The following is a 24,807-nucleotide window of genomic DNA, read 5'->3' on the forward strand; positions in this document are numbered from 1 at the left end:
CTCTTTTCCTGTCTTTCTGCTAATTCTCCTTCAACTGCTTGCTGTCCATTTGTCTTTTCTCTTCTCTCCTGTCTTATTCCATTCCTTCACTACACCTACCTTTGACACATTATTTCTTTTTTAGCTCTTTCCTCTCTGATCACTTAAATTTCACCCTCGTCCTCATCCTCCTCCTTTTTAGTTTTCAGCTATCAAATTCCATTTCTTTCTCTCACCCACTAGCTGCCCCATTCCTCTTCTCTGTCCTTCCTCCAACCTTTCATTTCCTTTCATCTTTAATCAACTCTCCCTTACCACATTTCTGCCCCCCCCCCCATCACTATCATCCTCTCATTTGTTTCCTTCCCACCTCCCCTTTGGCCTCTCCCAAATAGTTCCACCATTTGCAGCATCTTCCTCCCTCCAACCTTCTAGCCCAGCACGCCTGCTCCCTTTCTCCCATTGTAGCCTAATATCTCCCTGTCCCTTCCACACACACACCCACACCCCAGCATCTTCCAGCCCCCCCCCCCCCCTTCCCTGTGGTCCAGCATTTCTTCCTCTCTCTCTTCCCTCCCTCCAATTGTCCAGCATTTCTCCCTCACTCCCTTCTGTCCCTGGATCCACAATCTCCCTCTTTTTCTCTTTCCCCTCTAATGTATATCTATCCCTCTCTCTCATCCATCCCCATGTACAACCTCTCTTCCCTCCTTCTTCTCTCCCACTGCCCACATCACTCTCAGTATCTCCCTTCCTTGCACCCTGGGCCCAACATCTATCTCTTTCGTTCTCTTCCTTCCCCTTTTAGCATCTCTCCCATCCCCATACAGCATCTCTCTCTGTCTCCCTCCCTCCCACTTCCATGTTCCAACATTTCCCCTTTTCTCTTGCTGTCCCTCCCTCCTCCTCCACATCCAGTATTATTTCTCCCTCTCTCTCCCCCATGCATCTCCCCCCACCAACATTCCCCACCTCTCTCGCTCACCTCTACCTAGCATTACCCCATCACCTCAACAGTGCTCCTGTGACTGTCTCTCCCTGTCTCCCTGCCACCAGCCAGCATGCTGCCTCGCTCTTCCCCGCCGGCGCTGCCTCGGTCTCTGACTCCCTGCAGCATTTTTGTCCGTCGCCGTCAGCGCTGCCATTCATTCTCACAGGCAGCCTCGTTCCCGCTCCCCTTTGCCGCGTCCACTCCTCCGACCGGCTCTCTCTGATGCACTTCCTGTTAAACAGGAAGTGCATCAGAGAGAGCCGGTCGGAGGAGTGGACGCGGCAAAGGGGAGCGGGAACGAGGCTGCCTGTGAGAATGAATGGCAGCGCTGATGGCGACGGACAAAAATGCTGCAGGGAGTCAGAGACCGAGGCAGCGCCGGCGGGGAAGACACAATTAAGCCCCGCCAGTTCGCCGGTGCGACTCGTTTGGGGGGGCAATGCCCCCCCTCGCCCCCCCCCAATCTACGCCCATGCCAACAAGATAAACTCATATGTGCTACTTTTTGTGTATACCTTACCTTGATTTGTACCTGTCCTTTTCAGGGCACAGACCGTATAAGCCTATCATGATGCAACACTCCTGCAGGAAACTTGCAGCAGCTTCTTCCATCCCTGCTGGATTCCCATGATCCCAATTCAGTTCTTATAGAGCTTATTAGAAGAAATCCCTCCCCCCTCCACATCCATTGTTAGTGTGGGTTTGTTTGTGCAGCACTGCATACGCTTTGTAGCGCTATATAAATGCTAAATAGTAGTAGTAATAGTAGGGTTTATTTTCTCACCTGTGTGTTTCACTGTATGTGACAGTTGAGGGTTGGGGGTGTATAGTGATGATGAACAAATGATGTGACATTGTTTCAGCTCCCACCAAGCCTAAACCATACATTTATTTGGATTTTGCTCACGCCTTTTTCAGTAGTAGCTCAAGGTGTGTTATATTCAGGTACACTAGGTATTTCCCTGTACCTGGAGGGCTTACAAGCTAATTTAATTTTATACCTGAGGCAATGAAGGGTTAAGTGACTTGCCCAAAATCACAAGGAGCAGCAGTGGGATTTGAACCGGGCACCCCTCTATGTCAAGCCTGGTGCTCCGACCACAAGATTACTTCTCCACTCTCATACTGATAAAATGTATTTTGCTGAATTTTTTAAAGGATTTTTTTAATAGTGGTGGTTGACTGATGAATTTTCTACATAACTGGGAAAAGATCGAAATAGCGCTAGATAGATAAATATGAGGGATTTTGGGGGGATTTGAAACTGTCTTACTGCATAACTTTTGATTTTATTTAGCTATCCCACCCTTGAGCATGGAGCACACAACATTTGAATCTACTGAAGAGCGAACATTTCAGTACCAGAATTCACTTCCTCCGCTTCCAGTTCCTTCACTCGATGAATCTTTTAAAAAATATCTTGACGCAGGTATATTTATTCTGTGTTTTTACAAAATGTGTATGTTTTTGTGCTTTCACAGAGTTCTTGGACTTTGGCACTGTTTATCGATGAAGTAATTTGAATATAGCCTCTGCTACTTTGGTGCAGTATTAGAAATTATCATAAGGTTGAGTGCCGTTAAGAGGCTTGTTTACCAGCTGTGTGTATTAATCATTAATAAATTATATTCTATTCTGCCAGAATGAGCCTTTATAAGTACCTTCTTTTGTTCTGTTGAGCCGAGTGCAAAAAAACAGTTTAAAATGAGCAAATACGCTCAGGAAAACACAGGCTGCATTGCTGAAAGCATGCATAAGGTTGCGATGAAATGGAATGCTGCGACAGGCACCGATTGGGACATTGCAACTATATCTAGAAGCAGAGAGATACTGAGCATAATTGAATGGGCACTTCCTAGGCACCTAGTAGTAGATCTTGTAATTAAAGGAGTAATGCATACAAATATGGAAAGTGTATCTAATGTTCTCTGAGGACAGCAGGCCTACTATCTATTCTCACAAGTGTGTAACGCAGGCCGTGTTGCTTGGTCTGGGTCTTATGACAAGCATTAGAAGAGCTTTGTGGAGCATGAGTGCTCTCCTCTTGCCTACCGCGCGTACATGGTCACCTTAGTTGCTTTTTTACCGTGGTGAGGAGAGGGTGTACTTTTTCACTGTCTCCACTTACTGCTCAGTCAATGAGCTTCTTTTGTGCCTTTTGGCGTGTTTTTACTTCACCTTGTCAGCGGTGCTTCTGTTCATGGAACTTTTTTTTTTTTTTACCTTTCCCTTAATTTTCTTAGCTTGTTTGCCAAGTCTTAAGGTATTTTTCTTATTTTTTTGTCGGCACAAGGCCACTTATGAGCCTTGACCTCGGCAGGGTTCAATCCCTCTTGTTTTTTTTCCCCCTTGTGCCTTGCCCCTTTTTCAGGCACAATTACTTCCTTTAATTTAGATGATGAAGTTTTTCCAAAGTTTCCTGTGACTTCAAGTGCTGTACCCAGTGCAATCGAATGATCTCTGGAACAGACACCCACACCTTTGTCCTTTTTATGAAGAAAAGGGCGCAAGTTTCCAGAGAGGCTCAGTGTGAGAAACCTTTTGGAGCCAAGTTCCTTGGCATTGACATTGAGGTTGGAGGCGTCAGCATTGACATCGAGCATCGCACCAGCATCGGGAGCATTGGTGAGCATGGCTGCTGCTAGGCCTGCAGACACTGGAAGCAGTTGTGCATCGAGTGAGTCTACACCTATCTTGAGACCTACTGCTGTGCAGAGCCTCTGGGACTGTCCACTGTCGGACCTGACTTGAGACGCCGTGTGGATTTGACGTCCTCGTCGGCACCGAGGAGTCTCGATGATGAGCTTCGGTCTAAGGCCAAGTTACATTGTCATCAATAGCCCTCGACACATGCTGCTGGGAGCTCTGGTGCGTCAAAGGATTCAGCACCCGAAAAGTGTCCACTGGGAGGACCGCTCCCCCTCCATACAGGAGGTGCCGATGCGCTCTTCTACCAGCAACCGGCTCCAATATCGACCCCAACAGATCTGCAAGCTGTCTGTCAGCCCCAGCTTTTTCCAATGTTGGCCCTCGAGTGCATCCGGGCCTTGCTTACGCAGCTGCTTGAAGGCCTTATGCACCAGTGTGCATCAGCACAGGGGGGTGCTTGCGCCTACTCTGCCTCGTATTGCGACCTCGCAAGGCCCTCAGCCTGCGGCACGGCCTCAGACACCAGAACCGTGTGTAGCCCCGGTGTCGACTGCCAACCAAGCTGGGACCCCCTCGACATCTGTGGATGAAACTTCTCCACAGTTAAGACAGGACCGGACATCTTGATGCCATTCTCGAGGACATGGCTCCTCTGTATTGAGGCAGGTTTGGTCTTACAGAGGTTTTGTCCAACACCAATGAGGAGCGCTCATGGGAGTCAGAGGAATAACCCATGTACTTTTTCCTCAGGTGAATCCTAGGGGATACCCTCTGAACCCTCCCCCCCACCCCCCCCCCCAACCTGAAAGGTTGTATCTTTTGTAAAGGAAATGGCTTGGGGCATTCCATTTCCTTTGGAAGTGGGAGGACAAGCCCAGAGCCAAAATGCTTGAGATCCTGGACTACATATCTCCTAGGGAGGCTGTGACTGTCTCTCTCCACGAGGGAACTCCTCATTAGGAATTGGGAGTCCCCTCTGTCAGTCCCGCTACTGCCCAAGAAGATCGATTCCATGTAACAGATCCACAGCACACCTGGATTTGATACACCTCAGTTGCCTCACAATTCCATGGTGGTGGAGTCTGCTCTTAAAAGGGCCAGGAGTTCTAGGGACTATGCCTCAGCACCCCCAGGTAGAGAAGCTAGAACCCTGGATTCTTTTGGGACAAAGATGTTCCAGGCCTCAATGCTTATCTCCCGAATACAATCCTATCAGCTCTTCATGAATGTCTGCTTGCAAAACTGAGATTGTGTGGTCAGAATTTGTTGCTATCAGAGGCTGACATGGTTAAGGATTGTCAACCAACTAAGTCAATTTATGATCTTTGTTCCTCTGCTGTAGTTCAAACAATAGCCAAATTTGTTACATTATTGATATGTGCTTTTGTAAGCAAATTGTTTCAGAAGGGATTGCTCCCAGATTTTTTTTTTTTCAAATAGGCTACTGTTAAACCAATGTTGATCCGCAAGACATTTCTCTACCTAGTAGCTGTAGACCAATTTCTGTTACCTTTTTTAGCCATGGTAACTGAGAAAGCAGTAATACAACAACTTCAAGATCGTGTTGAGAGGCAGCCAATTTACTAGATGACTTTCAGCATGGAGAAATCATAGTGTAGACTAAAAGTTTCTTTTACTTTCGACAACTGTGAACCATTTATTACATTTGTACTCCACATTTTCCCACCTTTTGCAGGCTCAATGTGGCTTACATAGTACCGTAATGGCATTCGCCAAATCGGTTGATAACAAATACAAGGTTATATTGTGGTCGAAAGAGGTAGTTGTGTATCAGGCATCATGAGGGTTGAGGGAATGAAGATTGTATATTGTCCAGTATGATTATTGGTTTTGCTGTATTGCTCGGTGTGGGGATTTACGGTGGATCGGTGGGGTAAGCCTTTTTGAAGAGGTTGGTTTTTAGTGATTTCCTGAAGTTTAGGTGGTTATGGATTGTTTTCACAGCTTTTGGGAGTCCATTCCATAGTTGTGTGCTTATGTAGGAGAAGCAGGATACGTAAATTGCTTTGTATTTAGTCCTTTGCAATTTGGGTAATGTAGGTTTAGGTATGATCGTGATGATCCGATTCTTTCTGGTTGGTAGATCTATGAGGTCTATCATGTATCCTGGGACTATGCCGTAGATAATTTTGTGGGCCAAGGTGCAGGTTTTGAAGATGATCCTTTCTTTGATTGGAAGCCAGTGCAGCTTTTCTCGGAGGGGTTTAGCACTATTGAATCGTGTTTTACCAAGAATCAGCCTGGCTGCTGTGTTTTGGGAGGTCTGGAGTTTTTTTGTGAGTTGTTCTTTGCATCCCACGTAGATTCCGTTGCAGTAATCTTCATGGCTTAGTACCATTGATTGTATTAGGTTTCAAAAAATATCTCTTGGAAAGAAAGGTTTTAATCGTTTAAGTTTCTACATTGTGTAGAACATTTTCTTTATTACGGAGTTTACTTGGCTCTCAAGGGTAAGATTGCGGTCGATTGTGACTCCGAGTATTTTTAGGCTGTCTGAAATAGGGAGGATGTGTCCTGGGGTGTTTATGGTTGTGAGTTTGTACTTGTTATGTAGAGATGAGAGGATGAGGCAGTGTGTTTTTTTCAGTGTTCACTTTCAGTTGGCATGAATTTGCCCAAGAGTCCATGATGTTCAGGCCTTCATTCTTTTCATTGGTTATTTCTGTTATGTCATGTCTGAAGGGAATGTAGATTGTAACGTCATCTGCATAGATGAATGGGTTGAGGCCTTGATTGGATAGGGACTTTGTCAGTGGGATCATCATTATGTTGAAGAGTATTGGTGATAATGTTGATCCTTGAGGTACTCCAGGCTGCTTTCCACGGTGGTGATATGTTTGAGTTTGATTTTACTTGGTATGTTCTGGTGGCATGGATCATAATCTGACTTACTGTTTTATTACGTTGGATGTAGCTTCGGTTGTTGACATTGATTTTGATTATATTATTCGAGAAATTGTATAGGATGGGACTTAGAGGTCATGTTCTGGATTGGTTTACCTTCTATTTGAATGGTTGGAATGTGCAAGTATATGTGAAAGGATCAATGTCGAAGAGGTATCCAGTGAGAAGGGGGTGTGCCTCAAGGAACTGCATTATCAGCTTTGTTGTTTAATCTATATTAAATGTCTTGGGTGATGTTTTTTGGAGAGTGGAATTTCATTTAGGAAATTTACAGATGATCAATTTATTTGTTTCCCTTTGGATGAAACTGATGGTAATCTGAGTACTTGATTTAACTGGTTGTTTGGATGAAACTAGTGTATGGATGACTAACAAATTAGCCTTGAGTCTTGCAAAAACAGAAGCTATGTTAGTAAGTTGCTTTACAACCAATAGAACATCTCAATAATGCACAACTGATGATGAAGCGCTATCTAAGCAACATGTCAAAAAGTTTTAAGTGTCCTTTTTAGATGCAAGTTTGTAGCCCAAGATACAGCAAGTTGTATCTTCTTCATTTTTTCAACTTCCAACTTTTAAATAGAAACCAATGCTTTCCATATTTGATTTTTGGACAGGGGTTTGGTACTAGCAAGGATGGACTAGTGTAACTCGCTGTACTTGGGCCTTGCTTCATCTCATCTTCAGGCATTTCAGGAATCCAGAATGCTGTGGCAAGATTACTGGAGTATCTAAACTAGTGCATATAACCCCCAGTTTGAGATCACTCCATTGGTTGCCAAGGTTTTACAGAATGCAGTTTAAAATCATGTCAATAATACATCGGAGACTTTATGGAGAGGTTCTGCCTTATGTCTGCAAGGTTTTACCTTTGTAGTTCTCGGTGTGGCTGATACAATCTGAAACATCCATACAGTTAGTTTTACCTTCAATTGTTGTTCTATAGAAACTCGTGCATATGCTTTGTCACTAGCATGGCCTGTGTTATAGAATACATTTCATAGTCACCTACGGTTTTCTGTTAATGCTTGTCAGTTTAAAAAATATTTTAAAACCTTTTATTTTGTGCAAGCTTACTCAGTTTAAGGTAGGAGGCTAGTGTATTGTACACTACTCAGCTCAAAACTTTTTTAAATGCTTATTTCTGGCCAGTATTTTTTTTAAATATTTGGACACAGTGTAATTGTTGGCAATTGCTTTAGTTTTTATATATTGTGTTGACTTTTTTTTGTATGTGTTTTTTTTACTGTAATCTGCTCTGGATCTATGGTGGAATATAAATGCTTAAAATAAGCAAATTTTTTATTTGAGAATTTTTAGTTTTTATCCTGATGTGTAGTTTATGGAATTCTTTATTCCAGATGCATAATTTACATTTTTTTGAAGGTTATTTTCCAAACTTTTGCCCATTGAATAAACAAATTGTACAAATTAATAAATTCTCCTCCTCCTCTTGTAGCACTGTTTGCTTGTGACAGAGTGACCAAGGTGATGTTCATTTGAGTTCAATAATGCTAATGTCTAGACCTAGAATATGATGGGCAGACAGGAAGGGCCTTGCATCTGCCAACCCCATTCCTGGAGCAAAGCCATAGGCTCTAACTAGCATCTGGTTTCCCCCTCACTTCGCAATGGGAGATCCTCTGTAATGACCCAGGACTTCCTTTGTATTCCATTTAATATTTTTGCTTTACCATTTCTGTACATTTGCCATGTGTTTAATGAAGAAATATTTTTGATGATGATCCTGAGTTTAGCCCCTCTGAACTTAATATTGTAGTCTAAAATAGAGATATCAAATTTGCTTCCATTTAGTTTACACTGGGGGAGAGGCAAAAAATATACTTGTGTTGGCTCGCTGAAGGTTGTAGCTACCAGCATTGGGAGAGGGATCCCCTTCAGATGTTGTGGCAATCTGTAGGGGGCAGCATCCTTTACAACCGTGGTTTTCAACCCAGTCCTCAGAGGCCTCCTGGCCAGAAGGGTTTTCAGGATATCCACGATGAATATGCATAAGAGATTTGCATGCACTGCCTTCTTGGTATTCAGATCTTTCTCATTCATATTCATTGTGGATATTCTGCAAACCATCTAGTTTTCACCCTATCGCGAGTATTCCTCTTCTTACTAAGATAATTATGGTTCAGAAATCCTGCTGATATTCTTTTGCCAGTTGAAGACAAGCCCAGAGTGTTGGGAATTGATCTGGATTCTTCTTTGTCTTTTGAACTACAAATCAATTATGGAGAAAAAGGTTCTTTAAATTGAGGCAAATAACTGGTGCACCCTTATTTTGATCAGAAAGCTATTGCTTTGTTGGTACAATTATTATTACTTTGTCTTGATTATTGTAACATCTTGTATTTGGGGATGATAGCCTTAAGAAGCTTCAGTTGATCTAGAAAGTTTGATAGTATTTTCTCTCACATAGCTAATTTGCACTGGCTTCCTGTTCAAGAAAGAATTTTATATAAATCAGCTTGTCTGTTTTTTCAGGTCTTTCATGGAGTTGCCTCAGAATTGTTGATAAATTTGATTGTTGCACCATGAATTTGGTTTTTGACTTGATTATATAGTTTTATTCTAGCAAGTACTGTGTTTTCATCTCTGATAATGCCTTTTTGGAACTCTTTTCCATCTGGTATTAGATCTGAGATGAATTATGTTTAAAAAAAAAAGCTGAAAACGTATTTGGTAGATTCTGATTTAAAAAAAAAAAATACTGTTTGGATTTTTTAAAAATCTTATTTTAATGTATTGTAGTTGCTCTTAATTGGTAAACCACATTGGACCCTATTTCAGGGGATATAGTGATTTAATGAGAATACTATTGATACTGAGTGATCCCTGAGTTGAAAACTACTGCACTACAGTGTTGCAGCTAACTAGAGGTGGCGTATGTGTGCATCTCTTTCTTCTCGCCATTTTTCTCAAATTCTCTCTTCCCCTCCACCAACTCCACTCTCGACTGCCTCTCTCTCCCCTCTCATTCCTTTTGCTTGCCACAGTTCATTGTGTGATATACTCCATCTCCTTTTCCATCATACCAAGCCCAGCCTGTTGCATTCTTTTATAGCCCCTCTTTTCCTACCCCACAGAGGTACAAAACCTTGTATTATTTCAGAGCATAAGAATAGCCACACTGGGTCAGACAAATGGTCCATCTAGCCCAGTGTCCTGCTTCCAGCAGTGACCAGTCCAGGTTGCAAGTACCTGGTAGAAACCCAGATGATAGCAACATTCCAGGCTACCATTCCCAGGGACAGCAGTGACTTTCCCCATTTGCAGACCTAGATACTACATCTTCTGGTAACAATTTCCAAAACTTAACTATTTGTTGAGTGAAAAAATATTTCATCCTATCCGTTTTAAAAATATTACCATGTAACTTCATTGAGGGTTCCTTTTACAAAGGCGCACTAGCGTTTTTAGCACACGCTAAAAATGAGGATGGTCTAAACGCTAGAGACACCCATATGGGGGTGTCTAGCTGTTAGCGTGCTCTAAAAACAGTAGCCTACCTTTTGTAAAAGACCCCCCCCCCCCCCCCGAGTGTCCCCTAGGCTTAGTACTTTTTGAATGAATAAACAGTTGATTCATGTTTACCTGTTCTACAGCACTCAGGATTTTGTAGACCTCAATCATATCTCCCCTCAGCCGTCTATTTTCCAAGTTGAAGAGCCCTAACCTCTTAACCCTTTCCTCATATAAGAGGAGTTCCATCCACTTAATCATTTTGGTCGCCCTTCTTTGAACCTTTTCTAATTCCGCTATATCTCTTTTCAGATACGGTGACCATAATTGCACACAATACTCAAGGTGAGGTTGCACCATAGAGCAATACAGAGACATAGTAGTATTTTTTTATTTTATTATCTTTCCTTTTGCTAATAATTCCTAGAATTCTGTTTGCTTTTTTGGCTACTGCTGCATACTGGGCAGAAGATTTCAGCGTAATATCCACGATGACACCTAGATCTTTTTCTTAGGTTCTAATTTAGGAGTCAGCACCCAACATCAGGCAGCTATGATCTGGATTATTTTTTCTAATGTGCAAATGATTGCGTGGCTAGTAGAAAGGCTGGGAGCCCCCACAGACACAGTTGGGGTGCAGTGTAAATTAAAAGGAAAACTTTTTTTTTTTTAAATTTCTGAAGAACCAAACCAATAGCATCTGTTTCAAAAAAGAAAAACCCTTTTGATAAGAGCTACAATTTTTTATTTATTTGACATTTGTATCCCACATTATCCTGAACAAGCTCAGGTTCATTCAAACAACAAGCCCAGTACACTTCCATTTTATCCTCTTTTATTAAGAATCACTCCCCACAACTGTGAAGGTTCTGTTTTTAGTCACATGCTCAAGACCTCCTGACTCCAGCCATCTCAGAAACTCTGAGAGGGCGGGAACCATGATGCCTTGAGCATGTGTGGATCCTGAAGGCCACCGCTGCTCAGCTTGCTTTCAATTCCTTGTCAATGGCAGCAGCCAGAAGGGAGTGGTAAGAAATGCAGGTTACCAAAGGAGGAGGCTAGGGAAGCACAGAAATTTCTTCCAACTCGACTATAAGCCAAGACCCCAATTTTGGGACTTTTTTTTTTTGTCCCAAAAATCTCAGCCTACACTTGAGTATATATAGTATCCGTCCAGGAAAGTAGCTAATCACCAATTACAGTACACTAGTTATACTTTTCCTTTACTTCCTCCTGTTTACCTCTCTCAAAAATCTCCTTCCGCTAAGAAGTCTCCCTGAATCCTCTCTCTGTCATAGTTGGGAGGGCTCCTATAGAATCACTTATTGTACTCCACTCAGGCTCTCTCCGGCTGACCCACAGAAGTTGCAGCAGAAGGATGGGATCTGTAGGTCAGCTGCAAACAGCCCGAGTGGAGTGCTGCCAGAGGCAGATACTCAGTGGGCCTACTATTATTCTGTTTCTCACCACTATGCCAGTGGCATAGCCACAGGTGGGCACAGGCCCAACCAGCAGCAATATGGCAGGTGGGGAACCCCAAGCCCCACCAGCTCAAGACTCCTGATATCTCTCCCTCCAGAAGAGCGGGGGAGGGGGGAGGTTGTCACTTTTGATGAGTAATCTGAGTAATTGGTGCACAACGCTATCTTCATGATTTGCTGCTTTTTCCTTTAGATTATTTGGTTTGTGCATTGAGGAATTCACAGATTTGTCTTGTGGTCTTTTTTTATTTATGTTGATTTGTTTTAATTTATGCATTGTAGGGAGTATTTCACTGTGTTTTTGAAAACTACCCTTCAGTGTAATGTATAAAACACTTTTAACCGTTTAGAAAAGCACTGTGGATCTTTTTCTTGTTGTGAATTTTAATTAAAATGTTTCCTCTTCTTTTTTTTTTTTTTTTTTTTTTCTCCCCTTGCAGTAAAGCCTTTTCTGAATAAAGAAGAATATCGGAGAACATTTGAAATTGTAAAGAAATTTGAGCATGGGATCGGTAAAGAATTGCAGCACAAACTGCTAGAAAGAGCTAAAGTGAAGAAGAATTGGGTATGCATATTTTCTTACCCAGTTATTCTTAAATCTATATTGAACATGTAACTAGAATTCTTTAAGACACATAGGGGTCCTTTTACTAAGGTGTGCCGAAGAATGGACTGCGCTGTTGTAGATGTGGTAAGGTCTCGCATGTTAACCAGGCGGTAATCGTCAGCACACGTACAATATCAATTACTGCCCGGTTAGTGCTGCTCGCCGGAAATTTTCTGGAGTGTGTAGTGGGCATGCGTAAAAAATGAAATTACCGCCTGGGCCATGTGGTAGTGGGCAGTAGTTCCGAATTGGTGCACGTAGGCGCCTATGCGGCTTAGTAAAAGGACCCTATAATTCATCCAGAAAATGTGTTCTGAGAAGATTTGATACTTACCGTTGGGTGGCAGGTGGAAGCTTGATAAGTTGTTGCACTGGAGCAGACACTCATACCTGTGGTGAGCAGAGCACTAAACAGGCTGCAGTGGGAGATGTGAAGAAATTTCAGGCAGATTGTAAGCTAGGGCCGGGGTCCATTTTTATAACTGGCTGCTTGGTTTAAGAAGGCAATAGGCACCTTCTTGTGTGCCATTTTATAAAGGCCCAAGCAGTAAGCATCTGTGTAGGTTTTATTAAAATGCTGGTTTAAGTGGTAGAAATAGACCTCGAGTGCGGATATTACAACTACTCGAGAACAGGTGTGAATGTTTGTGTGTAAAGTTTGCAGATATATTTTCTAATTCTGCCTATGCTGTGCCCACCCCATCCATGCCTACTGGTACAGTACATGTCATGTCAGTGCACACACTTGTACAAAGGTTAGAATTTTATACTGCCTTTGCGCATAAAAAAGGCTTATTAAAAAAAAAAAAAATGTTTTTGCCTCTTGGAGGCCTTTCTATAAAAGGCGTTATAGGTGCCAAAAATGTGAGCACTGAGCTAGTATTCTCTAATGGCAATTTTGTGCACCAAATCCATTATAGAATACTAGCTACTTCTGCCAGAATTTGAGCCAAATTCCTTATCTACACAGATTTGAACATCTTATTATTATTTTTTTTTTTTGCAGAATCTGTGCTATGAGGGGAGCTGGCTAGCTCCCCTCTGCCCACCCTCCCCTCCATCTTGAGCATGCCCTGGTAGTCTAGTGGCCTCTTCGGGTGCAGGAAAGAACCCCACTCTTCCTTTCCTGCTGCCGCTGCTCTCCGGCTTGGGCTGCCACTTCTTCAAAATGGCCACTGAAACTTCAAGCGGTAATCTCATGAGACTGCCGCAGGAAGTCTCTGCGGCGGTTTGGAAAAGCCTCATTACCGGCCCAGAGCAGCGGTAACAGGCAGGAAAGAGTGGGGTTCTTTCCTGTCCTGAAGAGATACTCCAGATGCAACTCCTCCTCCTCCTACCTTGCACAGTGGAGGGGGCAGCTGAAAACAATACGGATGGTTGTGAGTGCCACTGCAGGGCCGTGCCTAGGGTCTCTGGCGCCCCCCTGCAGACTATCAGTTGGCGCCCCCCCCTGGTGAAAATGATCAGCCCCCCCCCCCCCCCCCCCCCCCCCCCGGTGAAAATGATCGCTCACCACTTGCTACACTGACAGGAATTGTCAGCAATATTCTTAGAAACAAATTGCTATACATTGCAAAATAAGATACCAGATGTAAATTCTCAAAGTAGACATATTCCAAATGCTAAAATGAAAATAAAATGATTTTTTTCTACCTTTGTTGTCTGGTGACTTTCTTTTTCCGATCATGCTGGCCAGTATCTGAGTCTGCTGCTATCTGTCCTCTTAACTCCATTTCCAGGGCTTCCTTTCCATTTATTTCTTTACTTTTCTCCTTTCTTCTTCATTTCTTGCTCTATATCCATTTCTCCTCTCTCCCTGGGTCCTGCCCTCCCATCCATGTCCATTCTTGTCCCTCTCTGCCCTTCCCTCCTCCATCCATAGCCAGCAATCCTCCTCTCTCCCCTCCATTTCCAGCAAATTGTCCTCTTCCTGGGCCCCCATGTCCATCCTTGTCCCTCTCTGCCCTTCCCTCCTCCATCCATAGCCAGCAATCCTCCTCTCTCTCCCCTCCCCTCCATTTCCAGCAAATTGTCCTCTCCCTGGGCCCCCATGTCCATCCTTGTCCCTCTCTGCCCTTCCCTCCTCCATCCATAGCCAGCAATCCTCCTCTCTCTCCCCTCCCTTCCATTTCCAGCAAATTGTCTTCTCCCTTCACGCGATTCGCGAACCGCTTCTTAGCACTGCTTAAAAAAAAAAAAATTACACGTCAGCAGGAACAGGCTGCTTCAGCCCATCCCAGGGGCCTTCCTTCAGCGTGTTCCGCCCCTGAGGGCTGAAGGAAGGCTCCTGGGATTGGCTGAAGCAGCCTGTTCCTGCTGACGTGTAAATTTTTTTTTAAGCAGTGCTAAGCGGCAGCGCGGTTCGCAAATCGCGTGAAGTGGGGGGTGGGACGACGCAACGGCAACGAAGAGGTCGCAGCAGCGTCAGCATAGGCGGTCGGTGGCCCAACTGTTTGGGGAGGCTAAAGGGGGCGGGGTTATGGGTGGTACCAGGGGGCGGGGCTTACATCCATAATTGTCCGACAACACACAGGAAAAATAAATAAAAGTAAAATAGTCACAATTAATACCTTTAACAATTCAACATCAGATCCTCCAAAATATTATAAAACTATGTCTGATGTTATGACAAACTAAAATGAATTTAAAGTGTTGATGTCACCTTAGTACGGCCAACACACAATCTTTCCACTGCAAAACACTATACACAAACTTGTGCAAAAACACACTCAGAAACTTACCAAATCATAACAGCACTAATTCCAAGGACAGGACGAGCTACAATCTTATGCGTGGAAAAGCAGCACTGTAATTACACCAGGCTCTAAAACACCAATACACTACCTAGTGAAAAAAACAAAACCAAAAGGGCTGCAAATAGTACACGCTAGCAGAATACTGCACCTTGATCACACATGAAAAACACATGACAACAGATATGACAAAAGGAACTAGAAATCAAAAGATATGAAGGCAAAATTATGAACTGGAAAATTACCTCAAGAAGTCAGACTTGGCATGCAGCAATACTAGAGAAATTGAAACTTACGTGCAAAATATCACAGATGCACATTTCCAAAAGCTGACATATTCCAATTAATACATTCTGAATAAAATACTTTTTTCTACCTTTGTTTTCTGAGCATTTAGTTTTTCTATTCGCTTTGGTCCCAGTGTCGTCTGTTTTATGGTGTCTTCTTTCCATTTGATATTCTTTCACTCACCATCCTCCTGTGTCCTTATGCGTTCTGTCTACCATCTGTGGCACCCTGTCCCTATCCTTCCTCCAGTTGCAGCATCTGCCCTCAAAGCGTTTCAATCCAGTCCTTAAATTCAGCAGTTTCCCCTCCATCCATATTCAGCATTTCTCCTCACTCCCCTCCCCTCCATTCATCCATCCATCCGTGTCCAGCAACTCTCCTCCCTCCCCTGTCCTCCATCCATATCTAGCAAATCTCCTTTCTCCCCGGTTCTTCCATCCATCCATCTAGCAAATCTCCTCTCTCCCCTGACCCCTCCATCCTTCCATATCTAGCAATTCTCCTCTCTCCCCTGCCCTCCCCTACATGTCCAGTCCAATGATTTCTCTTCTCTCCCGTCCCGTCTATCCCCCCTCTCCTCATCCTTCCATCCGTTTTCCCTCTTTATCTCCCCATCCTTCTGTCTTCCTCTTCCCTCTTTCTCTCCATGTCCTTCCATTCGTCTACCCCCTCTCCCGATCCTGCCATCCAACATCTACCCCCTCTCTCCCAATCCTTCCATCCAGTGTCTCTCTCTCTCTCTATCCCCTTTTCCATCCAGTGTCTCTCTCTCTACCCTTTTCCATTCATCATGCCCCCCCTCTCTCTCCCCATCCTTCAATGTTTCTCCTCCTGTTAGTTTCTCTCTCCCTTCCAGTGTCTTCCCTCTTTCACCCCCCCCTCCCATTTTCTCCTCATTTTAAGCAGCTTCTCCCTTTCTCCAGGACTCCAGCCCTTCTCCATGTCCCCTCCTTCTCTCCCCATCTTCCCACTCTCTCCATTATACCTGCCTAGTGCCTCTCGCTCCCCCTTCCACCCGGTATTAATTTGTTGGCCACTGCTGCTGCTTCTCCTCTTCAGCAGCAGCAGCGCCCCGAGTCCAGACAAAAAAAAAAAAAAGGTAGCACGCGTTACACGAATCAGCTGGGAGGACCTACACCACACGCAGCTTCAACCGCTTTGGAGCCCCCAGGAGCAACAGTTGGCTGCTGGAACAAGCGCGGGGCTGTACCGTAGCAGCTTTCAGCATGGGCTATCGGCACTGCAGCCGCTCCTCTCTGTCCCCGGAGCAGAGCAGGAAGTCGATGTCAACTTCCTTCCTGCTCCTCCAGGGGCAGAGAGAGGAGCGGCTGCAGCGCAGACAGCCCATGCTTGAAGGCTGCCACGGCCCCGCTCTTGCTTCTTTTTTTTGTTTTATCGCGCGACTCGCGCTGAAGAGGAGACTTTCTTCCCACTTTGCCGGCCCAGACTCGGGAGTGCGGGAGACTCCGGACTTCGCAGGTCTGGATGAGCGGGCCTCGGGCCTGGAGGGAAAGTGGCTACGTTTGGGGGGGGGAGGCAATGCAGCATGGGCGGGAAAGGTCACAGCTGGGCTGGGGAGGCTTAGCCTCCCCAAGCCTCTTATACGGGGCGCCTATGCAGCATCAGTGAAAGCGGAGCGCTGCCGACGTTTACCTTCCCTTGCACTCATTGGTTCCCTCAGTGTCCGCCTTCTTCTGACGTCAGAAGAACGCGGGACACTGAGAGAACCAATGAGTGCAAGGGAAGGGAGACGTCGGCAGCGCTTTCACTGACGCTGCTGCGACCAGGTAAAAAGATTTAAAGGCCTCGCGGGGCGAGAGTAAGCACCGCGGCGGCGCCCTCCAGAGGTGGGCGCCCCCCTGCGGCGCTTACCCCGCTTACCGCATCGGCACGGCCCTGAGTGCCAGGTCACCATGGTGCCTAGAAATTGCATTCTGGTGCCCAGGGTTTCATTCTCTTCCCCCCCCCCCCCCCCCCCAAGTTTCAGTAACATGGTTACAGGAAGTTCGGGAGTCTTGCGTAACTTAAACCACAAGACTAGCCCAAACTTCCTGTACTGCGCAGCTCAAGTTATACTGCAGTGGCTTTTTTGCCCAGTCACATCTAAATCAGTCCTAGGGCTTTCTGAGGCTTCCAGTGGCACAGGCATCCATAAATATACTGGGTTTCTTTTGTCATACTTCTTCAAGTGGGTGACACCTGAGGAGGATTTTCAGTTCAAAAATGTTTTTAAATGGTTTGAGGTTTTCAGGGGGGTCCTTGCACTTGTTTGACTACATAATTTAGTAGTAGTCACATATGAAACAGTAACGTATTTTAAAACACAGAATTCCGCTTACAGTATCAGAGGAATAATCCTAGTTAGTGGGGCAATGATAAAATTTATTCTTAAAGATTTTTTCTTATTCCCAGTTGGAGGAATGGTGGTTGAATTCTGCTTATCTTGATGTTCGCATGCCAACACAATTAAATTTTAACGTTGGAGGTCCAACTCCTTTCCTTGAACACTACTGGCCACCTAAAGAAGGCACTCAAGTGGAAAGAGGGGCCATAGCAGTGTGGCATATTTTCAACTTCTGGAATCTGTTAAGAAGGTAAGAGTAATTACATTGAGGTAGAAACATTTGTATTTACGGGACATATATAACTGGCATGAGTGCTGAGTGTCTGTTGCTTTTTTGGAAAATTACATCTATATGTAAACCACATCTATGAAAGTACAAACCAGGTCTTTTTATTTAGCAGTACATTTTTCATTTTAGAGAACGGTACATTGTTGATAAAGTTGGAGAAACTCCTTTGGATATGAATCAGTTCCGGATGCTGTTCTCTACCTGCAAGGTTCCAGGCATTACGAGAGATTCCATCACCAGTTATTTCAGGACTGGTAAGCAGGTGGACCATAACTAGAGTAAAAGTGAAAGTCTGCATTGGGATAGTGAGCCAAAGCATTTGTGTGCCTTCTCTATACATCTTACCTGATGTGGTTGAAAACTGTTACGCTGACCATTAATTGTTTAACTGTTTCATGTACATAGTGGTTTATTTTATATATATATATATATATAGATAGATATAGATATATTTAAATAGATATAGATAGATGAAGGCTGTTAGCATAGTCGGTTCACTTTCAGAAACAGCTGTTCAAATTTTAAGCTCATAGTCCTGGGTAAGAGCTTAACGTCTGGATTCTCAGCTACCTCATTCATGCTGTTAGTTTGGTTATTATGGTGCAGACTCCACAGCACTGTACTTCCATACTTTCAGTAAGGACTATGTGAGGGGGATTTATAAAACATTGCCCCTCACTCCTAAGAAGAGTCCTTCTCTATCTAGCCTGGACCACCTAAGAGCACTGGTCCCTTCCCAGAAGAAGTGAGCCGGGAGTGTGGAGTCAATACCTGGGATTTTAAGACAGGGCTAGGCTGAGGTTAAGGAGGTTCAGAGAAGGAAGATTTGGAGCCCGCTGCAGTTTCTGTATACAATTTGTGACCTGGCTGAGTTAAGCCAGCTTTGCTTCTTGTTGAGACTTACAAGCCTTGCTGAGGTGTGGCTGGAGCCAGACCAGAGTCTCATCAGACCTGAGAACTTAGGGGCTGTGTTTGGGGTAGGGCATCCCCACCAGCCACAGACTGCTTGGCCTGCTAGCCAGAGGCCTACTCAAGACTTACTAAACCAGAGAATCTGTTGCATCTGAGTTTCCTGGCCTGTAAGGTAATGGATCCCAAGGCTCAGGTGAATAAAACATTTACTTGCACATTTATATACCTTTTCTGGCTGAGTAATTCAGGGCCACCCCATAACCCTCACCTGGAGTCTCTCAGACCATTATGGAAAAGAAATTTAATTTGCTGCTTATCCTGCTAGACCAATTTGGACCAAGAGGTTATATCCTCCTACCAGCAGATGGAGGCAGAGCAGTTAGATTTTTAGACATCATTGTAAAGGAGCAGTGCAGTCTGAAACTTGCCAGTATTTCTCTTCCTCAAGTAGATGGTGCCGGACTTTTTTTTTTTGTTCTGAAGTAGGCCTAACTTTCTGGGACACAATCTATGGCCTGTGGACCTGTGATTGCAGTCTATCCAGTGGATTCTCCCAAGGGTTGGGCTACGGTCCTTCCCCTGGTCGAGACCAGAGCAGTTTGCCTCCCCTTCATGGCCCCAAGTGTTGGCTTATGAACCTTTGCCAGCAAGGTTAAGCCCCCCTGCCCCCACAGCTCCTCCTCTTTAAAAAAAAAAAAAAAAAAGTTCCTTAGCATCAGCAGCAGGGTGAATCCAGAGATATGTGGGGTTGTGTCCATCTACTAGCAGGTGAAGATAGATTTTCAGTGAGTTGAACTGTGCCTTATAGGACATCGTGCTCTTTGGCCAGTCAATATTCTCTGTCTCCAGCAAACGGATGGATGCTTTTCACAGGCTCCTGGCCTCATCTGCTTTCAGCTCCTATTCTGGGTCTCTCAGGTAGTTGAACTATGGTGTGTGTGGCTGAACGATGCCACCTTTAGGAGGTGCACCTGGTCACCCCAGGTCCCTCCCCCATCCTTCTGTCCTCTCCTGCCCTACTCCTGTCTCCTGTGGACGTTCAAAAAAAAAAAAAAAGAGCCATGTATTTGGGGCACTTTTGGTCAGTCCACTGGCTGCAGGAGAGATACTGGTAACCCCAGTATCAGGGCTGTAATAGAAGAGGATGGTGTGTGGTATCTCGCTGCACTGGAACACAAACAGGGCTCCTGTCTGCGCCCTGGAGTGAGTTGTTTCATGTCTTCCTTTTTCAGTATCCTGCAGTTTTCACACATTTGGAGGGAGGTGCAGCAGCGTCGGTTGTATTCCTGATGGGGGTAGACTCTCAGCAGTTTCCTGTGACAGAGCGAGTACGGGCCCGGCTGGTAGTTTCTGCACGCAGGACGCACATCTCTGAATGCTAGCAGGGCTTTGGCAGCCATTTTGCTAGCGTGCACATCAGGCATGTCCAAGCCCTGACTCCTCTCCTAGAGGGGACTGGTTTGTGTTCAGGGTTTTCCCCTCTGGTTTGAGCTTCAGAGCTCTAGTTCACATTGAAACCAATTCCAGTATGGCAACAGCATGTCAACACGGGCTATTGTATGTTTGGGCAGTGGGCCCTTGTATATTTGGGCTGTTTTTTTTTTCCAGAGGCAGGTATACTGTTCCTATTTTCCCTTGGGTCCAAGGAACTGCTGGTAGAGTGGGCCTCAGCATGGCTTATACTGTGCAGGTTTCAAGTACGTGTTTGTTTTGGGCCTGTTATTTCGGAAGGGACATGTTTTTGTTTTCTCCCCTGTTGCTTCACTTGGAGCACTCCTTCAGGTTTGCTGGCTCCACCATTGTTGTGCTGTAGTACTCTAAGAGGCAGATGCAGCAACCAAACGTAAAAAAATCAAAATCGTTAAAGTCCCTAACGATTTTTAAAAAACGAAGAATGCACCAAAAAAAAAAGTCACACATGCTCAGATCGGTATTCAAACGTACAATGTATCAAAGAATCACAATACACATCGGTAATCGGCCCCTAAATCATGCGCAGAGCAGCCAAGCGTTTTGCTGGCTGCTCTGCGCATGCTGCAAACGTAAAAACAAACAAACAAAAAAAGCCACAACAAATACACGTGGCTACCCGGTCAACAAAATCCCAAAACAAAGGATCGGGAGGGGGCAAGGGCGCTCATCAGGAGCGTCCTGTATGGACGGCCTTGCCCCCCCCCCCCCACTGCTCCCCACTTTCCGCCGCTCCCCCCCCCCCCCCCCCCCGAAAAAGCAAAATGCTAGCTGCCCCGGTCCCCCTCCCTTCCTGTTCCTGTGTTCTGCAGAGCTAACTCCGCCTCCCGTCATTCTTGTGCCCCGCCCCCGCTGCCCCCCCTGAGGTCGACTACGCCGCCCCCCCCTCCACCGAGACCCCCCTCCCTATTAACGACCCGAGCAGCGCCTCTCACCTCTTTCTGAAGCGCTGCACGGGCAGGAAGATCTATTGTGTTGGTTGTAGTCTCCATGACGTCTCTTCTTCCCTGGCCTAGGCCCCGCCTCCTTCTGACGTAAGTAACGTATGTCAGAAGGAGGCGGGGCCTGGGCCAGGGAAGAAGAGACGCATGGAGACTCTACAACCAACACAATAGATCTTCCTGCCCGTGCAGCGCTTCTGAAAGAGGTGAGAGGCGCTGCTCGGGTCGTTAATAGGGAGGGGGGGGAGCGGCGTAGTCGACCTCAGGGGGGGCAGCGGGGGTGGGGCACGGGGCACAAGAATGACGGGAGGCGGAGTTAGCTCTGTAGAACACAGGAACAGGAAGGGAGGGGGACCGGGGCAGCTAGCATTTTGCTTTTTCGGGGGGGGGGGGGGAGCGGCGGAAAGTGGGGAGCAGCGGGGGGGGGGGGGGGCAAGGCCGTCCATACAGGACGCTCCTGATGAGCGCCCTTGCCCCCTCCCGATCCTTTTTTTATTTTTTTTTTTATGTGTTTTCTGACGTACTTTGGACCAATCACAGCGCTTTTAGCTCTGCTAATGCGCTGGGATTGGCTCAAAGTTTGTTTATTTTTTCACTTAATGATTTTTCCTGGCACAGAGCTGTCCTAACGAGAGGTCCAGACCTCTCGTTAGTTTTCCTGCCTTTTTCCTGCGTAAAGGCAATCGGAAAAGGTTAGTGCATGTCGTTTCAATGGGGTTTTCACACTAATTGCTCATCTCCATTCCGTTTTCGTTAGCTGCTGGCTTCCTCGGTAAAAGCCCTTTGATGCATGCAACGGATCAAATTTTCCTCGTTGGAGGGTCATTAAAGGCTCATTTAGCTTTAGTGCATCTGCCTCTAAGTTAGCTGTGTGAGCTGTCGCAACAGCTCTACTCTCTGATATTGTCTATTGCCACTGGCTATCTTATGGCATACCAGTTCTGTCCTCTACCGCTTCAGCGGCTCCTCTCATTTTCTGCCTTTTTTGTTTTGACACCTTGTCATTGTCTTCAGCAGATCACACGTTCTAGCAGGGCTATTTTTTGGTAGAGGTCTAGTCTAGCTGTGAACGCTGCTAGACAAATGGAAACAGGGGGACCCAGAGGTTTCTGGTTCGACTCCCTCTGTGATTGGTCATCCATAGTGCACAATGGTGCTAACGGCCATATTCTACTGCATATAGTTTTGGTGAGGTCTAACCTAGCTGTGAACACTGCAAGACGAACGGGAACAAGGGGACCTGGAGGTTTCTGGTTCTAGTGCTCTCTGTGGTTATTCATCCATAGTGCACAGTGGTGCTAATGGCCATATTCTGCTGCATATAGTTTCAATGCTGTTCATTATCTCTACTGTGTAGCCATGCCAGCTAGTTGCAGTGCATCGTTCAGGCCATATTTTCTCACTCTTATCAAGCAATTGGTTCCTGCTTAGGCCTGGGTAGCTGCAGTGTTTTCTGGGTTACATTTTGCATAGCATACTGCCTTTGGAGGTCAGCCTTTTCATTGAGAGATGATCTGGAGAAGTTAGGTAGAGTCCTTGAAGGTTGCCAGATCTCTGGACTTGGCAGGGGGCAAGCCTGGGGGTTCTGTTCCATTTTCTCAGTCTCCTGTTACAGGCCATGATCTCAAGGCTCCAGACAGGTCACTTTTTCAGCAAGGCCTCCTTTATCATTTCAGAACGCCTCATTTCTGGCTCCAGGTTTAGGAATGTCTCCCGCTCCTCTTCAGGATGGAGGAGTGGTTCACTTCTCGGCTTCACTGCTGGCTGGGTGCCTCTTTAGATTGCTTGAGGAGTGGATCCCCACTGCTCCCGGCCACTGTGTCTTGGTCCTTTTTGTGCAAGATTCCATCCTACGGTATTCCACTCCATGCCATTGCTGATACCTTGTTGGAGTCTCCATGCATGCTACAGCCCTACTGGCAGGCGGTGCAAGACACCTGGCAATGCTTGTTCATTCAGGTACTGTTGATTCTGTATGCAGTGGCTATTTGGGGGTTGGGGAATTATCCCCTTTTCTTGGTAGTTCCAAGTAGGAGGGGTACTTTTCTTCCATCTACATTTGGTTGATGGGAACCAACGCGAGGGTACATTGTGTCACATTGCCTGATTGAGCCCCTGCAGCTGTGCTAGTTCAGTATGGCGAGCAGAGTTTCTAACACTCATAAATACGTAAGTATTGCCATACTGGGACAGACCAAAGATCCATCAAAGCCCAGCATTCGGTTTCCAACAGTGGTCAATCCAGGTCACAAATACCTGGCAAGATCCCTAAAAAGTACAAAACATTTTATGCTGCTTACCCCAGAAATAGTGGATTTTCCCCAAGTCTATGGACTTTTCCTTTAGGAAGCCGTCCAAACCTTTTTTAAACTCTGCTAAGCTAATCGCCTTTACTACATTCTCTGGCAACAAATTCCAGAGTTTAATGGCACATTGAGTGAAGAAAAATTTTCTCTCATTCGTTTTAAATTTACTACTTTGTAGCTTCATCGCTTGCCCCCTAGTCCTAGTATTTTGGAAATCGTAAACAGACTCTTCACAGCTACTCGTTCACTCCACTCATTATTTTATAGACCTTTATCATATCTCTCCTCAGCTGTCTTTTCTCCAAGCGGAAGAGCCCCAGCTGCTATCAGTACTCTGGGATGAATACCATCTGGTCCAGTCTCCAATTTGTAGAACTGCCCCATTACATCCTCTAGGTTTATAGAGATTTCATTCAGTTTCTCCGACTCATCAGCTTTGAATACCATTTCTGGCACCGGTATCTCTCCCAAATCTTCCTCTGTGAAGACTGAACGAAGAATTCATTTAATCTCTTTGCTACAGCTTTGTCTTCCCTGAGTGCCCCTTTTACCTCTCGGTAATCTAGCGGTCCAACCGATTTCTTTTACCGGCTTCCTGCTTTTAATATACCTAAAAAAATTTTTTACTATGTGTGTTTGCTTCCAACGCAATCTTTTTTTTTTTTTTTTGACGTGACGTTCCTTATGCTGTTTATTATTTTCAGTCCATTCCTTCTTCCATTTTCTGAAGGATTTTCTTTTAGCTCTAATAGCTTCCTTCACTCAAACGTCTCAGGGACTCATACATTCCTGCTCATTTTTCGACTTCCCTTAGTGGTTTCTATGATTTGGAACTGATAGTCTAGATATCTGTACTGGGTGAGACCACTGGTCTTTCTAGCCCAGGATTCTGTTTGCCACTGTGGCCTATCCATGATATCTGTCCCAGGTCCGGCAGTGGCTTTTCTATGTCTCTTAGCAGACCATGGTCTTTTCCTCCTGGTACTTGCAATCCTTGAAGACAGTTCTGCCTTTGTTTAGGCTATACAGCCTCTCCACATCTCCATGGGCATGCTTCTTTTTCCGAGTTGTGCTACTAGTGGAGACTGTCCTTTTAGATGGAGATTCAGCGGTACCTCTCGGACAGAATTGCAAGCTGCTAACTGCACTTTGCATCCAGGATGATGTGCTTCTTCAGTTCTTGGGTTGTATTTCATTTCACTACACCCCAGTGGTGGTTCCAGCACTTCTGTGAGCTTCTGGGTGGGAATTCGGGAATGGTTTCGGGATGACTTTCTTCCTGTTACTTCACAGGAGAGCTTCCCGCTCAGGTTTGAGTCTACGTCCCTTCTATCCAGGGATTATGTTCCTGTTTTGAGTTTAGTAGTGTGTCTTGGGTGTTTTTTTTCTATTCACCAA

The 24,807-nt window shown here is 45.3% G+C and overlaps 1 protein-coding gene across 5 annotated transcripts in view; it reads left to right on the top strand.

Moving 5' to 3' along the window:
• The window catches only part of CROT (carnitine O-octanoyltransferase), a 141,401-nt gene that overhangs the window by 12,646 nt on the left and 103,948 nt on the right, over nt 1-24,807 (top strand). For 4 of the 5 annotated variants that reach the window (XM_030199806.1, XM_030199824.1, XM_030199816.1 and 1 more), the window contains exons 2-5: nt 2,268-2,399; nt 11,940-12,064; nt 17,560-17,741; nt 17,910-18,034. In XM_030199806.1, coding sequence (XP_030055666.1) covers nt 2,285-2,399; nt 11,940-12,064; nt 17,560-17,741; nt 17,910-18,034 — 547 coding nt within the window. In that variant the 5' untranslated portion in view covers nt 2,268-2,284. Of the gene's footprint in view, nt 1-2,267; nt 2,400-11,939; nt 12,065-17,559; nt 17,742-17,909; nt 18,035-24,807 lie in introns of those variants that run through there. The other variant, XM_030199833.1, reaches the window with a different exon arrangement.

Source organism: Microcaecilia unicolor, chromosome 1, assembly GCF_901765095.1.
Source record: "Microcaecilia unicolor chromosome 1, aMicUni1.1, whole genome shotgun sequence".
NCBI classification, from domain to species: domain Eukaryota; kingdom Metazoa; phylum Chordata; class Amphibia; order Gymnophiona; family Siphonopidae; genus Microcaecilia; species Microcaecilia unicolor.